The following is an 18,926-nucleotide window of genomic DNA, read 5'->3' as shown; positions in this document are numbered from 1 at the left end:
CCTTACTAACCTTTCCTTATCTCTCTCTTTTTTTTCTTTTTTTTTTGACGCCCAATGCCCTACGTCCGCTGAATCTCGAGCAGGAGAATCCTTGTCCGTCTAGAGCATTAGAGCTAATGAGCTATGGCTTTCTTCTTCTCCGATTTGCCTTACTAGCCGGATCTCATTTTTTTGTCTTTCTTCTTCTCCAATTTGACTTGTCTTTCATTTTTGTCGTAAAAATGTGTTCATGATATTTTCATAAAGAATGAATAAAAATAATATTTAAACGAAATAGTCAAAGTGAATATATGAAAATTTCTTAGCTTAATATATTATAATCACTTGAAAATTACAATGGAGAGGCACACGGCCTTATATACACACTAGGTTTTGCTATACAAGGTTACAATCTAGAGTATAAGAATAATATACATGAGATTACAAATATTGATTGACAGAGGATTCTTTGGATTGTGAATCACGAGTATCTTTCATGTTTAGCTCTAAGGAGGTTGCATGCAATATTCTCCTCTCTCTATTAGGCTTGCCTTGATCATCACACTTTGACAGCTTGTCAACTACTGTAGCTGTAGTGGGGTTCTCCTTTCCAGAATTAGTGAGATTCTTTCCATCTTGAGGTAATTTGATTTGATGAAGGTTTGCACCATGACTAAACTTCTTGTTGTCATAAGTGACTGCTTTGCTATCATGAAGGATTCTCTTGCTGTCATAAGTGGGCTGCTTGTCATTCACGTTAACATCCCCCCGCAAGTTGATAAGGGGTGAAACCACCATCAACTTGGACTTTAAGAGCAGAAATTGAGCTGAGGATAGGCCCTTGGTAAATACATCTGCCACTTGATCACCAGTAGAGATAAACTTGAGTAAGACATCACCATTAAGCACTTTTTCTCGGATAAAGTGATAATACTTCAATGTGTTTAGTGCGAGCATGATAGACAGGATTAGTAGCTAAGGCAAGACCACTAAGATTGTCACACCAAAGAATAGGCGCATCTGAAAGGAGTACTACGAGTTCTTTGAGTAGCATGCGGAGCCAAAATACCTTAGCTGTAGTAATGGCAAGGGAATGGTATTCAGCCTCAGTGCTGGACCTTGAAACTACTGGCTGCTTCTTGGCACTCCAGGAGATAAGACAATCACCAAGGAACACAATAGACCCAGTGGTGGAGCGGCGGTCATCAGGGTAACCTGTCCAATCGAAGTCACAAAAGGCATTGAGCTGCAAATTACTCTTAGTGTAATGAATACCATGATCAGAAGAACCTTTGAAGTAGTGCAAAACTCTTTTAGATGTTGTCCAGTGAGTAGAGGAAGGAGTATGCAAATGTTGACATAACTAATTAACAGAGTAAGCAATCTTTGGCCGTGTGAGCGTACAATATTGCAGGGCTCCCACTATTTGCCGATAAGGAGTAGGATCAGCCATAGGGTCACCATCAAGGAGTAGGATCAGCCATAGGGTCACCATCAAACCTATATAACTTGGAACTAGAGGGACATGGAGACTTTGCAGGCTCGACCCCATCCATATGTGTTTTAGTGAGCAATTCGGATATGTATTTTTTTTGACAAAGATGAAGTCCATGCTTGTGGCGTGTAACCAGGATGCCAAGAAAATAGTGCAAGGGACCTAAATCCTTCAAAGGGAATTCATGTTGAAGTTGAGTAATCATATATGTGATCAATGAGGGATGAGTTCGTGTAATAATGATATCATCCACATAGACTAACATATAGAGATGAGCTTGACCATGACAATAAATAAATAATGAAGTATCTACCAAGGAAGCTACAAAACCAAGATTAAGGAGAAAGGTAGACAATCTGGTGAACCAAGCTCGTGGAGCTTGCTTGAGACCATAAATAGCCTTGTGGAGACGACAGACTTGCTTAGGATGATTCTTATCAATGAAGCCCTGAGGCTGTTCCATATAAACTTCTTCAAATAAAAAACCTTGTAAGAAAACATTAGATACATCCAATTGACAAATTTCCCAATCAAAGTGTACTGCCAACACCAAAATAACTCAAATAGTAGAGGGTTTGATAACTGGACTAAAAGTTTTAGTATAATCTATCCCACTGAGTTGATCAAACCCTTTTGCAACCAACCATGCTTCAAACCTTTCCACATAACCATCAGCCTTGCGTTTAATTTTGTACATCCATTTGTTTATGATGATATTCTGGTTTGGAGGTCTCGGACTCTCGGGCACAAAGTCCATGTTCCATTAGATATGAGGGTTGCATACTCAAGTTACATAGCATCCCTCCATCGTGGATCAAGAGCAGCCTTGCTGTAGGTGACTGGTTCATTCTCAGGTTGAATGGTATGGAAAAGCTGGTAATTAGCAAAGTTCTTAGGTCTAAGAGAGCCTGTCTGGGACCTGGTGATCATTGGATGTGGAGGTGGTGGCAAGGGTAGTTGTGATTGGTCAAGTGATGCATGGGGTGAGGTGATAGTGGGAAAAGGAGAGGCAGGGGAACCTAAAGTTGTAGGGGCAATGGGCTCAACTGAAGGGGTTAAGGTTGAGGCTGAGTCAAAGGTTGTAACTAAAGGAGTAGGAGATGTGCTAGATGATTCATGTTGAGCATGCTGAACAAATTGAGTAGGGATATTAGAAAAACCAGGTTGTAAGGGAGGGTTAGTAGCAAAAGGAATTGTAATAGGGAGAATAAATGGAGCATCGCCTTGAGCACTAATCTTGGATGGGAGCTGTGAAGTGGTTTGATCTTTTGCAGGAAACAAATTTTCATTAAAGATGACATGTCTTGACAAATAAACTTTGTTAGGAACAGGATTCAAACATTTATATATAGCATACTTGTACTCTAGGAAAATGCAAGGTTTTGATCTATACTTTAATTTGTGTGTTCCATAGGGTCTAAGAAGAGGGTAACAGAGGTAGCCAAAAACTCTAAGGTTTTGATAGTCAGGTTCGAGTTTGAGATAAATAGACTCATACTTAAGAGTTGGTGTAGGTAATCTATTTATCACATACACGGCAGTTAAAAAGACATCTACCCAATATCTATTGCAGAGATGAGAATGAGCTAGAAGAGTTAATCTAGTTTCTAAGATGTGTCTTAGTTTTCTTTCTGCAAGACCATTTTGAGAAGAAGTATGAAGACAAGATTTCCTATGCAAAATACCATTCTTGGTTAGGAAAGATTGAAAGTGAATGGATGTATATTCCCCGCCCCCCCCCCCCCCTCCCCCACCATCTGATTGAAATTGTTTGATTTTGGTAGAAAACTGATTTTCAACTAAGAGCTTAAATTTTACAAAGGTGTCAAAGACTTCAGATTTGTGGTAAAGGGGATAAATTCAAGTGTATCGAGAGTAATCATCTATAAAAACCACATGATATTTGCATCCACTAATAGATTGAATTGGGGAAGTCCATATGTTAGAGTGAATTAATTCTACAGGGTGCAGGGAGACTCGGTTGGATGCTTGAAAAGGCTGCCTCTTACTTTTGCCAAGTTAACAAGAAATACAAGCAGAAGTTTTATTGAAATTGGAAATTGAAACGCACAAATTTGTATTCTTAACAACACAATTGACAATCTCTAAAGAAGGATGTCCTAGTCTAAAATGCCACACTAAAGATGTGGTCCTTATTCCTATCAAAACAGCAAATGTCTTGGTCCCTTTATGAAGATTTCTTCCAAACCGCAATGGGTATAGGCTTTCACTCCTCCCTTCTAGCAGTACCGTGTGAGTCAGTAGGTCCTTGACATAATAATGAGAATCAGTTAGGATAAAATAATAGGAATTGTCAAGACAAAATTTTTGTATTGAAACAGGTTGGTAGAGGCTTGTGGACAATGCAAGATGTTATTGAGTTTAAAAAAAGGAATCAAGAGTATGGATAAGAGATGAACTAGTGTTTGCTATAGCAAGAGCAGTCCCATTCCCCATTGTGACATCTTCAGTCTCCTGGAATGGTTGCTGGACTTGTAGGTTTTCCAAGTCATTGGTGATATGTGTGTTGGCTCCACTGTCTGCTAGCCACTATTGGTCCTCATAAGCAACATTAGTGTGTGCTACCATGGCTGCTAGCTGTGGTGGAGGATTCATTCCCTGAAAAGCATAACCCATTCGATGCTAGGAGTCAATGGCTAGATGACTAAGCTTACCACATATTTGACAAGGTACTCATGAATTGTTGGCAAATGAGTTCCCCTGCATAGGGCTATTGTGATTCTACTGTATAGAGCTATTGTGATATGATTTGTTGGGAAAAGGAGCCCTCTGATTGGAGAAGTGACTTCCTTGAGGCTGCTGCTGATATGGGTGGTTGGAGAAGGAGGAATTGCCTTGATTGAACTGAGGATTGTACTGCTGAGGTCCTCAAGTGAGCTGCTGATAGTGGGCACGTGGTGGTGGGAAACCACTGCTAGGTCTGTTGTGGAAACTTCTAGGTGCATACTTGGAGAATGAAGGGGCTCTACCTCTGGTGAATGGAGGTTGTGCAGGTCTACTTGCAGTGAGAGCAAAGGTGGAGTTGTCTATGGCCTTTTTCTACTGCTGATTCAGCAACATCTTATGGCTTAGTAATTGGTCCTGGAAATCTTCAAAGCTGAGGTTGCTCTCCCAGGTTGCAAAGGAATAGGTGGTGATGAAGCTAGTGAATGATGTATTCAACCCATTGATGATGCAGGCAATGAAATCGTTATCAGCAATAGGCTTTCCTGCGGCAGTATGTTGATCTGCATATTATTTGGCATTTTGTAAGTAATCTGAGGCTGACTGTGGACCTTGGGATAGGTTCTGCAATTGCTACTTCAAGTGTGTGATTCTGGATTTGGATTGTGAGGCAAACTTGGTTGCAAGGGCTGTCTATGCCTGTCTTGAGGTATTTAGTCCATTAACTATGGCTAAAACCTTTTCAGTTAGAGGTGCAATAATAATACTAAGGATCCATTGATCCTCTTTGTGCCAGGTATAAAACTCTGGATTGGGAATCTCCATCTCTTCATCATCAGTGATAGTCTTCTGAGAGCATGGTTCTGAACCATCAACGATACCCATCAGGTTATGGGTATGCAGTATAGGAAGTACTTGCGTTAATCGCATGAGGTAATTGTTGTTGTCAAGTTTGAGGGAGCCATTCTAGTTGGTGTTTGGTAGAGTAAGGGTGAGGGCAGTGTTTGAGGATGGAGCATCAATAATGAAAGTATGGATCAATGCAAGAATTTGCGTATGCTTAGAGAGGCTCTGATACTATGAAAATTTCTCAGCTTAATATATTGTAATCGCTTGAAAATTACAAATGGAGAGGCACACGGCCTTATATACACACTAGGTTTTGCTATACAAGGTTACAATCTAGAGTATAAGAATAATATACATGAGATTACAAATATTGATTGACAAAGGATTCATTGAATTGTGAATCATGAGTATCTTTCTTGTTTAGTTCTAAGGAGGTTGCATGCAATATTCTCCTCTCTCTGTTAGGCTTGCCTTGATCATCACACTTTGACAGCTTGTCAACTACCGTAGCTGTAGTGGGCTTCTCCTTTCCAGAATTAGTGAGATTCTTTCCATCTTGAGGTAATTTGATTTTTTGAAGGTTTGCACTATTACTAAACTTCTTGTTGTAATAAGTGAATGCTTTGCTGTCATGGAGGATTCTCTTGCTGTCATGAGTAGGCTGCTTGTCATTTTCATTAACAATATGTAGCTAAAATGTTAAGACTGATGTAGGTGCTTTGAAAAATTAGATAGTTAAAATAGAGAAATGTATTTTTTTAGTTATTTTGACTAGTAAATCTGGTGAGGCTGTTACGAATGCTCAAAGGACTAACTTCTTGTCGAAAATAGTGGTCGCCTGAATTAGGGGTTGGCATGAGCCATGACTAGAGTGGGTCGATGATGGTAGGGATTTTTCACCTACCATCCGGAGTTTGTTAGTGAAGTCGGTAATTTCATTGACTTCGTTCCGACTTGGCCTATTTCGTTTAATACCATCACCGGTGAATCGGTGGCTGTGATAGTTGAAAAGCAGTTAGAGAGAGAGAAAGATTTTGGTTGATTAGGAGTTAAAAATTAGTAAAATCACAATAACTCACAATATTTCTTATTATTTTGAACAAACATGATTCACTACACAAACACCAAAGATAAGTTCTAAAATGAAAGCTAAATAGCAAAAAAAAATCAACGTTTGACATTGATTTTTTTTAAAAAAATAATAATTAAATTAAAATTAAAAATTTAGACATTTTGCTTTAAGGTATAATGCGCAATGCACAATTTCGTTGAGCTTTCAAAAGGCGTGACACCAATTAAGGCTTTTACCTTAAAAAATAAAATAAAGAAAAATTTGGTGTGATTACAAAAAATAAAGAGTTCAAATCCTAAAGAGGTTTTTAGTATTTATGAACAACAGTCATTACAAAAAAAATAGCATTTTCTGACATGGCTACAGTACATGTTTTGTTGCCACGTCAGAAATTTTTTGACGTTTGAATTTTAAAACGTCAAAAAATTCTGACGTGTTAAATATTGCAACGTCAGAAAAATATTACAGATTTTAAGAATTTAAAAATTATATAATTTCTGACGTGGTGACATTTACCACCTCAGAACACTATATATATATATAAACTGATAATTATAGATATATAATTATGTAGATTTTTTTTTTTTTTTTTTTCGGAGACTTTTCCTGTTCTGACGTGCGACACATGGCACGTCAGGAAACTTCCTCGAGCCCCTCCCCGCATAAACTCGCCATGGGCGGGATTTTGAAATTTTTCCCTCAACTTTTTTCCTCCTTTTATTCTTCCCTCTTCATTTATTTCCCAACACTCTCTCTCTCTCCTCTCTCAATCTCCTTCTTCTCTGCACGGTATGTAGCTCCTCCCTAGAGGAAGAAGAAAAAGAAAAGGTGGTCAGAAAAAGAAGAGAAGCAGCAGATCGAAGAAAAGCAAAAGAAGAGAAGAAAAAGGAAAGAAGAAGAGAAGCAGAAGAAAAAAAAAATAAAAGGAGAAGAGAAGAAGAAGAAGATAAGATAAAAAGATTTTTTGGGTTTTTGAAAATATGTTGGGTTTGAGGTTTGGGTTTTGATATGGGTTTTTGATTTTTTGAAGACTTTTTCGGTTTGGGTTTTTGTAAATGGAGAAAAGAAGAGAGAGGCAGTGAGAAAATGGAGAAAAGGGAGAGCATGGAGAAAAGAAGCAGATTAGAAATGAAGAGAAAAAAAGAGGAGAAAAGAAGCAGCTGGAGAAACGAAGCAGCTGCTTCTTTTCTCTGCAAGAGAAATTACAAAAAAAAATAATAATTTAAATTAATAAATTTTTTAAAAAAATTATTTTTAATTAGTTTTTTAAATTTCCTGACGTGCCAATTTTTTGACATGTTATATTTTAACACGTCAGAAAATGTTTTGACAAGCCAAAATTGGCACGTCAAAACAGTAACACGTTAGGAAAAAAAATTTCTTGACATGCACCTATGCTTCTGACATTCAACACACGTTAGAAAAATTTTCTGACGTGTCAGACACCCTAACACCGTAACATGTCAGAAAACTCCAATAAGAAAAAAATTGTTTTTTTTTGTAGTGAGTGTAGAACTTACGCAAAGATTTGAGAAATCAAATCTCTGTACATAGTTTCTTTTTTTACATGAACGCTAGTTTTTTTTCTTCTTAAAAAAAAAAAAACTTGCCTTTTTATTTTTTTTTATAGTGTCAATTATTGTCTCATGGACACACACATAGTGATTGAATTAAATTTGACCAAGCAGCAAGTGAGAGAAGTTTCTCTGGCTTTCATGTTTTGTTACATGAGACATACTAAAACAGTGTTTACTCTTTTGAACTCACTCACAGCTCGGCAAGAGAGACTACAAGAGAATGTGAGATTCAGAGTTCAAGAGAATAGCGTTGGCAACGACAGGAGAGACAAAGAGTGAATCTAGACTTCTTGTCTATTCTCAGTATGGCAACAAGAAGAGAGACTGAGTTTCAGTGTTTGTGGTTTGTATTTTTTGAATGGTCAACGGTGTATCATGTTAGGTTAGGTTAAGGTTATTTTAGAAGTAATGAATACATAGGGCGGCAAAACGGCTTCTGTTTGTATGACACAAAATTGAAAGAATCCGATGATCGTGTTCTACCTCCAAATCAACAAAAAATTTAAGCAATAATTATCATAGCTAGTAATAAATTGCTTGAATACTAAATCAAACAAACACACATAACTACAACACGGTTTTTTGGTTATGAAGTTGAAAATCTCTTTGAACACATCAAAGGTTTAAAAACCACTTCATGTCAGTCAAGCCCTGAGAAATCATTATATGAAAAATCAATTACAAGATAAAATGAAACTCATAACCCTTTACAAAATCCTAGATCTTGTAAGACAACTAGCCACCTGCTAGCCTCTCAACCCTCCAATCTTCCTATAATGCATATCCTTACCAATCATTCGGTAGACTCTTTTTGAATAACGGTTGTGTATGATTTGTTGGCTAAACTCTCAAGAACACATCAAGTGTGGGCAAAAATCTCCAAGCTTTCGGGATATCCACACTTGGGCACACTCTTTTAGTTTTGGTGATGGATTATCCTACATACTCTCACCAAGTACCCAATAACTCTTATGGAGCATATGAAAATCTCTAGAAAAAATGGCTCTTTAATCTCTTTTGAATGAGATAAAAGTACCATTTTTATAAATTGCTCCGCAAGCTACCATTAGAACGTCAACTGTGACGTTCTAACAATACTTCAATAGGGTTCCATCGCTAACTTTTTGATACTTGTTAGTTCTTGGGTCTTTCTTTAGATCGGGCATCTGATGGGACTTTACAGAAAATGCTTAGGTCAATCTAAAGATTGAACCAAATGTGTTTTTGATGCCCTTTTGATGGAGGATGGTAGAGAGGTTGAAACGTCTTCCAGTGGTGTACCGTTAGAACGACTTTGATTTTGTTTGAACGGAGAAGTAAGATATCTTCTTTCTTCCATAGGCTTTCTATTAGAACGGATTTTCCAATGTCCTTCTAACGGGAAAGGCAAAGAGAACACCTTCTTTCACCAAGTTGTTGCTGTTAGAATAACCTTATAACGTGTTTCTAAAACTGTGTCACAAAAACTCCAAAAACACCTCAAAACAACCCAAAATACTTGGAAATTTTTTCAGAAGGTTTTGTGCACCAAATAAGGCCAATATTTTTTTTTTTTTTTTATTATAAAAAAAAAACTATTACCTAACAAAAATGATGTCGTTTTGATAAAAAAAATAATAAAAAAAAATTAAAAAATAAAACCACTGTCGTTTTGACATCCAAAAAAAAACAAATTTGAGGAAAATCTCCAATCCCAAAATTTGATAAAAAGAAAAATACACGATACGCTAAACAAATAAAAATTATTTAATCAATGAATGCTTCCTCATTTTCGCTCCTGAAAAACGCTCTTGGCTCTCTCTACAAAACCCATTCAGACCTCAGCTATGCTTATACTCTTCCCTCCCCCACTCAAATAAACCTTCTCTAACCTCCGTTTTGTTTTTCCTTTCCATTTTCTCATTAGTTTCAACAACTCTTTTGTCTAAGAGTTTACTTATTAGATTTATTCCAACTTCTTCACCTCTCCTCTACCACCTTTGCCCAGCTCTTTCTCCACTAATATTACCTACTGTGGCACGTGAATGCCATGCGTCACAATGGTGCGCGTGAGCTGCACTCTTTTTGGTAGATCCGGCAGTTCTCGACCTCTGCTCCTCTAGCTTCCTGCTTATAGAGCTTCTTTGCTATAAAGAAAAAAAAAATTTAGATCTAGATGTGGACCTCATAATACACCTCCCTTGTTATTTGTTTTACAATCCATGGTAGAGACTTATTATCTGCACGTAAAGTTATTTTTTAATTTTCATAGCCTTTTTATGCGGTTGGTTTCTTTTGATTGCTCAATGCACTTACAAATTTTACCATGGGCCGCTACTAACACAGTTGGGAGCTTACATCTTACTCCTTATATCTTAAGGTTCCTCTCCAATGTTAGGGAATGGATTTCTACAATGAATTATGTTATTGTTAGTCAGGGGTGTTAAGTGGGCAAGCCGCTTGCTCGCTCGGGATCAGCTCGTATAAGTTCGGTTCGTGTTCGACTCGATTATTAAATGAAACGCTTCATGAACATAAATTCTGTCTCGAATATTAAACGAAGCAAACTCGGCTCGACTCGATTAGGCTCGTGAGCAAGCTCATATATATATATATATATATATATATATATATATATTAAGTAACACATAATTAATTATAAATCTCATAATTATTAAAATCTTAAAATTACATTTATATTTAAGCGTTAGAAAATGAACATTTCTAGACCCTTCGTGATCAAAGAGAGAGAGAGCAATAATTAAAAAGACCCCGATTCAATTAGAGCAGACCAAACAAAAGGAAAAAGAATCAACCACAAACTATTGAGGGAGATTGCGAAAGGCAGAAACTATTGAAGAATCAAATAGATCCAAACACTATCACTACCTATCTGTGAGCGAGAGTGAGAATGTGAAAAATGAGAATTCATGTGGAAGATGCGCTATGATTGGTGAGGGAGATTGAGAGAAAGACGTTGAAAAAATATTTTTTTGTAGGGGGCATTGTCCCAATGCAGTCTAAATACAACGTATTAACTTGTCCCACATTGTTAAGAAAACATCAATCCCCAAGTTTGCTAATCTATAAAAGAAAGCATATCCTCTCTCTTTGAAACCAAGTGCTTTGTTGTATTGACTCAGGCTCTATATTCAACTAGTCAGGCTAAGTAAATACTTATATGCAAGTTGGTTTCGTAAGACGTTTAAGAGTACTTGAAGTTTATTTTTTATTTTTTTATTTTTTTTAAAAAAAATACATTAAATATAAGAGCCAACTCGTGAGCTGGCCCAGCTCGTCTTATTATGAGCTCAATCTCGATTTTTTTGGTTCGGCCTTGAGCTCGGTTCAAGCTCGAGTAAAATTTAAACGAGCCAAGCTTGAACAAGAAAAGTTCGCTCAAGCTCGACTCGTTTACATCCCTATTTTTAGTCATTGTTTTGGTTATATGTAATTTTACTTTGCTTTAGTTTGTTGTTATAATTTTATCTTTACTCATCTAATAAAAAAGAAAAGACTAAAAATTATTTAATCATTCCCTCTTAAAAATAAAGTTGTGTGAGCTTTTCTCTTCACCCATGCTTTCGACATAATTAATTGGGTTGAGTGATCAGCAATGACTCTGATATTTCACCCCAAATGAGCAAAACCTCGATCAGAACTTTCGCCCTGATTGGATGGGCCTTCTGAAGCCCAATGAGACTTCCAAGTTCCAACTCATTTACAGAAATATTTAATATAATATTTGCTGTGCTCAGTATATATATATATATATATATATATAAATCTCTTTTGATTATTTATAATTTCAAAGTCAACATTTCTCTGCTTCATGAGGATAGTACAGCTGGAAATACACAGGCCACCGATTGTTCTGAAAGTCCATCCAAAATTTTGGATATATAATAATAATAATTAATTATCCGTACATTAATTTAGATTTACAATATTACAGTATTGGAGAGTGTGCAGCAATGGCAACAAAATGCTCACTCTCGCGGCCAATGCACGCTGCACCACTCGTGCAACTCCAGATTTAGAAAGAAAAAAAACATGTTTCCCCTGACCAACAAGATTTCATAAAATCTTTCCCGCCCTCTAGATTGTTGTTAATTGATAATTAAGGAGCAGTACTTGTTCTCTTATTACAAAAAAAAAAACATTAGAAAACTGCAATCAATACGGGGGTAGTAAAGTAATTGTGTTATACTAATTCCAATTAATTTTTATAAAAAAAAGTAGTGATTATTTCTTTTATTTGAATTGTATTGTATGCGTGCATGCACGTGAATGTCGGCCTATTTTGTCACTAGATCGGTTGACTTCATTAAACTTATCATTCAATTCTTTATTAATTAATGCTGTATTTATATCTGGCGCTGCAGCAGGGGTAAACAGGAATATCTGCTAATTATTCGCTTTTTTTTTTTACCTCTTTTGAAGAGAAGGGTTAGACAGAACATCAAGCTCTTTCCCAGCTGGCCTCAAGATGAACCACTTATTTATTTATTTATTAAATGTGCATATTTTTCTTTTTGACTTTAATTTGAGAGACAACAGTATTATCTGAATTGTGTAGGGGCAAAGCTAGAGCTTTGAAAGCTGCTTACAAACAATGAAAGGTCACCCATGTTAATTGTCTTTTAAATAGGGCGGCTTATTAGCTAGTCAAAGAAGCGCTGTCGCTAGGAAAGAACTTGTTCTCCTTGAGAAAATTCTTCATTGTATTCATGTTGAGCGGCGTACTTTAATTGATCATTAATGAGAAGTCACTTGACACCTTTTTTTAAAAAAAAAAAAAAAAGAAAAAGAAGAAGCTATTATATGACTCTTATACAATTAAGATAATATAACATTGAAAATAATAAGTATTTGTAAAAAAAAAATAAAAAAATAAAAAGGTTGTCCAGTCATTTTTGCCCTATCTCTAAAGTGGGCTTGGACATGCCCTACAATCCTTTTAAAGCAAGATGCCAGATTGGACCAACTATAAAAGATACTCCCAACTATTACCAGCGGCCAGAGCCCAAAAAGTCCAAACCAACCCCCTCCAAGAGGAGGCCCATACAAATTATACAATAAATTATATTTCTTGTTTCTTTTTTTGTTTTTGGTAAGAATTGTCTGGTTTCTTTTGGTTAACGGTGGGTTTCAACTTATATCTACCCGACTGTGAGTAACAGTGTAAGTCTGAGTGAACCCTAGCGTAACAGATTCCACCCTGGCAGCCAATGAGAGGTTAGTGTAATTGTCAAAAACAAGTCCATATTTTCTCCCTCTTCTTTCGTATCGAATTTAGACACTGAAATTTTTCAAGTCAAGACAAAAAATCTCAAGGACGACGCAAGCAGCCATTCCAACCCCAGAGCTCCACCACCATATTACTCTCTCTCTTTCTCTCTCTCTCTCTCTCTCTCTCCCTTTGCTATTCCCACTCCAAATATCAGAGAAAAAAGAAGACGAAAAGTAGTTATTGTTCTGTTCTTTAATGGAGCCGCCGGAGGATAAGAGAGCACCGTTGGATGCGGCGGAGGAGGTAATTCTTCGGTGGGACTCAACGGCGTCGGAGGAAGCGCGGGAGAGAATGATATTTGAATCCGATCGCCAAGAGGTCGATCGCTACTTGCAGGCCGTCGATGAAATCCAACTGTCACTGTCGTCGGTGTCTCTCTCCGGCGACGAGCAGCAAAGCGGAAACAAGGCCAACTCGACCATTCAGATCGCCATGGCTCGGCTCGAGGACGAGTTCCGCAACATCCTCCTCAACCACACCTCTCCGATCGAGCCTGACTCCTTCGACTCCACTGCCATCTCCGCCGATCCTGGCTCCTCCAGCCGCTCCTCTATCGACACTCCCTCTGCAGAGCTCGACGAGCTCGACGATGACCATCTGAACGAGGAAGATCTCTCGGCAAGCAGCGACAGATCGAGTTACAGGTCCACGAGCAGCATCCGCGAGATCGATCTAGTGCCGTCGGAAGCGGTGCTCGACCTCCGGAGCATTGCCGAGCGGATGGTCTCCGCCGGTTACCTCCGCGAGTGCATTCAGGTCTACGGAAGCGTCCGGAAATTGGCCGTTGACGCGAGTTTCCGGAGGCTGGGAATCGAGAAGCTGAGTATCGGAGACGTGCAGAGGTTGGAGTGGGAGCAGCTGGAGACGAAGATCCGACGGTGGATACGCGCCGCGAAGGTCTGCGTTAGGGTTGTGTTCGCGAGCGAGAAGAAGCTCTGCGAGCAGATATTCGAAGGGATCGGAACCGCTGTGGACGACGCGTGCTTCATGGAGACGGTCAAGGGTCCGGCGATCCAGCTCTTCAACTTCGCCGAAGCGATCAGCATAAGCCGGCGGTCCCCCGAGAAGCTGTTCAAGATCCTCGACCTCCACGACGGGTTGATGGATTTGATTCCAGACATAGACGTCGTGTTCGAATCCAAATCGTCCGAGTCGATTCGGGTTCAGGCGGCGGAGATTTTGTCTCGGCTGGCTGAGGCGGCGAGGGGGATCCTATCAGAGTTCGAGAACGCAGTGCTCCGGGAGCCGTCAAGGGTTCCGGTGCCGGGCGGGACGATTCACCCGCTGACGAGGTATGTGATGAATTACATAAGCTTGATTTCGGATTACAAGCAGACTTTGAATGAGCTTATCGTGTCGAAACCGTCTACCGGGACGAGGTATTCGAGTGATCCGACGACTCCGGATATGGAGTTCGGGGAGCTGGAGGGGAAGACCCCTCTGGCGCTCCATTTGATTTGGGTGATTGTTATTTTGCAATTCAATTTGGAGGGCAAGTCGAAGCACTACAAGGATCCTTCCTTGGCCCATTTGTTTATGATGAACAATGTGCACTACATTGTTGAGAAGGTGAAAGGATCGCCGGAACTGAGAGAAATGATCGGAGACGATTACCTGAAGAAGCTAACGGGGAAGTTGAGGCAGGCGGCGACGAATTATCTGAGGGCCACTTGGGTGAGGGTGTTGTATAGTCTCAGAGATGAGGGGTTACACGTGAGTGGGAGTTTTTCATCTGGGGTCTCCAAGAGTGCTTTGAGAGAGAGGTTTAAGTCGTTCAATGCCATGTTTGAGGAGGTTCACAGGACTCAGGCCACATGGTTGATACCCGATGTTCAGCTCAGGGAGGAGCTGCGGATATCCATATCGGAAAAGTTGATCCCGGCTTATCGGTCGTTTCTTGGGCGGTTCAGGAGCCATATAGAGAGCGGAAAGCACCCGGAGAATTACATCAAGTACTCGGTGGAGGATTTGGAGGCTGCTGTCTTGGATTTCTTCGAGGGTTTTCCAGTATCCCAGCACTTGAGGAGGAGATCTCAGTGAGGGATTGAAGTTGAGTTTTGTGAGTTAGAAAACTAGGACTCAAAATTCTTTTAATTTTTTGTGGAGTATTTGGGTGATGTGGTGCTGGTCAATCTGTGGGATTTCCTGAGCTCTCTGATTCTTTTGACATTTTCATCATTCAATATTCTGTGGGTTGGACAAGATCAACTTCTTTGGGGACTCTCCCGAGAAAGCCAATTCCCTCAGCCTGAATGCTTCTGCCCTGTAAGCATGTGATTTGTTCTCTTACAATTCTAGATTTTGTTTCATTTGTTTATATTGGAATTGTTGCATGTGTGTTTTTCTTTTCTTTTCTTTCCTTTTTTCAACTCTGTAATGTCAGCAAGCAGTTTCCTTTTATAGATTCAGATGATTCTTGTACAGTTTTTGCACTTTTGGCTCTTGGTAGTATAGGAAATGGAATCTCATATAAGCATTGACAGTCTGAAAGTTTCCTTTTCAGGCTTCGCATGACTTCTATTCCATGTAATGTTTCCAGCCTTGATGAGTTGAATATCGAAAATGGAGTATTAGATGCCTAATTGAGAATTGCTTTAAGATGTTTACTAGGTAAAACCATGTATGAGTTCAAATTTGGTATAAGTTGATTGCTTTACACGGGTCCGGAATTTTTCCTTCCGTGGTGGGTACACGAGGTGACCTACCTTAGGGGTTTCGTAGTCAAAAAAATTGGTATAAGTTGATCATCCCGGCAGCTACTTATCTAGTTGCTTGGTCTGTTCACCTGTCTCCTTCCAAGCTGCATCCCCTGTATTATTGAGGTACTTGTAAATAATCAATTTTCAGCTAGGAATTTCCTGGTACAATTAGTTAGTTTTTTTATTCCTTTAGCTTGCATCTTTATGTAATTGTGATTCAAATATTCATGTTAACAATAAATTACATACTTTGATATTCATCCAAATAAAATGGTGTGATAATTACAGGTGCTTTCTCAAAATAGCAAAACGTTATATATGCTCTGTTACTTTAAAAGGAGCAGTCAATTTAGAGCTTTCTTAAAATCTCGTATAAAGTCTAGTTTTGGTTAGTAAGTTAACAATGTGGAATTTAACACTCATGAATATCTTTTTTAAACTGTCAATTTTATATGAGTTACTCATCTTTTCAATATGAGACCGGAATGTTATAGTTGATGTAGTTGGAACTTGTATTGGTATAACTCTTTTCTCTCTGTTTTTTTATTTTTTATTTTTTTTTTCCGGTTGGCCAGCCTCTTCCTACCTCACCCTAAACTTAAGCTCAAGAGATGGAACACAGGTTCAGCACCCAAGTTTGGAAGTGGGGTAGCTAGGGCTCAGAACTGGCTCTTGGAACAATTTACAGAAAATCCAAGAGATTGGTGCCATATCAGCATGAAGATATAAGATATTAATGACAATTAGCAAAGAATTGGATATTTCTTTCTCTTTTTGATTTGGGAGGTGGAAGATGTGCTTCAAGAGTGTCGATATAAACAAGGCATCATATACCTCCTTTTCAGGGTTATCATGTTGAGTACACAAGTCTAGTGAAAAAAAAAAAAAAAAGCCAACCATGTTTTGGTGCCTCATGGAGAAGAAAATTTGAGTATAGCGTGTTATGCAATTTTTTTTTTTTTTTACCTCTTTTTTATGAAAGATTTTAAATCTTAACAATTAAAAAAACTACCACCGTATATATATATTTTCCTTTATATAATTCCAATATGAATAGAGAAATGATTCACGTCTAGGGGTGTTGAGTGAGCGTAGCTCTCGTGACTTCACTCGGGCTCGGCTTATATAAGTTCGGCTCAACTCGATTATTAAATGAGGCATTTCGTGAACACAAATTCTGGCTCGAATATTAAACAAAGCAAGTTCAGCTCAACTCGGTTAGGCTCGTGAGCAACTTGTATAAGGTTTGAATTAGTAGTTGTTTACATGGTTGCTTATATATATATATATATATATATATATATATATATATATATTTTTTTTTTTTTCTACTAGCATCCTTTTATTATAAAAGGATGTAAAACTTCTCTCTTCAAAACCAAGTGTTTTACTGTATTGACTCATACTCCATACTTAGCTAGCCAGACTAAGCAAATGTTCATATGCAAGCTGTCTTCTTGAGCCGTTTAAAAATATTTGAAGTTTAAATTTATAATAAAAAAATTAAATAAAATAAAATATAAGAGACAGCTTGTATTATGAGCTCGAGCTCGGGCTCAATTTTTTGATTTATTCTTGAGCTTGGTTTGAGCTTGAGTAAAATTTAATTAAGCCGAATCCAGATAAAAGAAGCTTGCTCAGACTTACTTGTTTACATTTTTATTCACGTCAATATTTTTAAAATATTTTTCTTCTTATTATACAAATTTAATAAATTAATTATTAAATTTATTGATAAAAGAGTATGAGTGAAAGGACTTTTGAAGGTTAAAAGGTCCCAGGAGTTGCGAGCGATGATTGGGGTTGGGGATGATTATTGGAAAAACTGTTTCAAATTCTGAGTGACGGCCACTTGCAGGGAAAGTTCAGAAGGATTCCTTTGAAAGGTGAGGGGGAGTTTAGGTGTTGGTGGGTGTTTCTCTAGTAAGGTGTGAGTGGAAAGACCTTTTGATAAAAGTCAAAACCTTTAATCCTATGTTTCAGGTGCTTCTACTCACAAGCTTTGGTTTGTGTCCTTTATAGGTGCGCTTGCTTTGTAGGTGCGCACATTGGCGTAAGGCAAGGTGTTGCGCAATTTCATTTGCTTGTTATGCGTCACTTTCACTTTCACTTTCACTTTCAGCTTGTGCTATAGTTTGTTCGACCGTACAAATTTAAATGGAAAACTTTACTTAATTTTTCAGAACTTTCATTATTTTTATAAATTCAGTTCAAAATTTAAAAATTTTTAATTTAGTTTATTAAAATTTAAAAATTTTGCAATTTCACTATTCCTGTTAGAGCATTCTTTGCAGTCTCATCAAAATCATTTTTTAGTTATTTTAGTAAGGCAATTTGGTAAAAGTGATTAAATTCCTTACTTTTCAGCCTCACCATTTTAACCCAAAATAAATGATGAGTAAATAGTACTCACTATCTGTAATGAGTACTATTTACTCACCAAATGAATAAGAAATAATATAAATTTTCTCTCATTCCTTATTCTTGGAAAAAAAATAAAAAAATAAAAAAACAGAAATATCTAAAAAAAAATATTTAAATGGAATAGTAAAAATTGATAGTTAAAATAGTGAGGCTGCTAGAAGTACTTTAAAAAAGTGGGTAGTTAAAATAGAGAAAAAATATATTTTTAGTTATTTTGGTGAGGCTATTTGTAGTTAAATTACACTGTCAAATGGTAAAATGATTATTATACCCCTATAAACTTTATAAAATTACAAAATCACCCTTAAATTACAATTTTTTTTTTTAAAAAAAAATATATATATATATATATATATATATATATAGGAAAAATACATTGGTATTTTGGGAAATTTTCACCCATTTGTTAGGATTTGACATAAAATCCTAATAGATGGGTAAGAGTGCAAATTTTGTAAAGTTTCATATACTAAATTGAGATTTTTTGAACTTTAAGAAGAGATTAGAAAAGCAATGAAAGTTCATGGGATTAATTGAAGTTTTATCAATTTAATTTCAATATTTTTAAGAGAAAGAAAAAGTGAAATTAAATCTGGTGTACTCAATCTCATAAATCATTTCACATTTTTACTCTTTGATATAAAGCGGATTAAAAAAAGGGGGAAAGAAATGTATCACAAAGAGTGCCAATCTTTGCAAGGTGCATATGCATCACCTTGCAATTGCAAATATGTTTACTACACTACTTAAAGAAACAGAAAGAAATCCAAAAGTATAAAGCGGATGATCTGTCATCCTTGAGAGTGACTTGTTTGGCGGATTATGGTTGCCCTTTAAAATTCAAATCTTATCTTAGCATGGTCCATGGATTGGC

At 37.4% G+C, this 18,926-nt stretch overlaps 1 protein-coding gene across 4 annotated transcripts; it reads left to right on the top strand.

The window, feature by feature from the left end:
- The first annotated feature begins 12,908 nt into the window (after positions 1-12,908).
- LOC132187073 (exocyst complex component EXO70A1) lies at positions 12,909-16,634 on the top strand. 4 transcript variants are annotated; one of them, XR_015912757.1, is made up of 3 exons: positions 12,909-15,194; positions 15,433-15,751; positions 16,204-16,634. XR_015912757.1 is itself a non-coding variant. In XM_088517958.1 (1 exon), the coding sequence occupies exon 1, from the start codon at positions 13,125-13,127 to the stop codon at positions 14,967-14,969; it is 1,845 nt and encodes a 614-aa protein (XP_088374084.1). In that variant the 5' UTR covers positions 12,909-13,124; the 3' UTR covers positions 14,970-15,361. The 4 variants fall into 4 exon arrangements, 1 of the variants encoding a protein (XP_088374084.1); XR_015912758.1 differs by lacking the exon at positions 15,433-15,751 and having other exon boundaries at positions 16,204-16,628; XR_015912756.1 differs by lacking the exon at positions 16,204-16,634 and having other exon boundaries at positions 15,433-15,918.
- Positions 16,635-18,926: the final 2,292 nt, after the last annotated feature.

The sequence above is a fragment of the Corylus avellana genome, chromosome 6 (genome assembly GCF_965113065.1).
Source record: "Corylus avellana chromosome 6, dhCorAvel1.hap1.2, whole genome shotgun sequence".
In the NCBI taxonomy this organism is placed as follows: Eukaryota; Viridiplantae; Streptophyta; class Magnoliopsida; order Fagales; family Betulaceae; genus Corylus; species Corylus avellana.
This window is presented reverse-complemented; position numbering and strand designations above follow the sequence as displayed.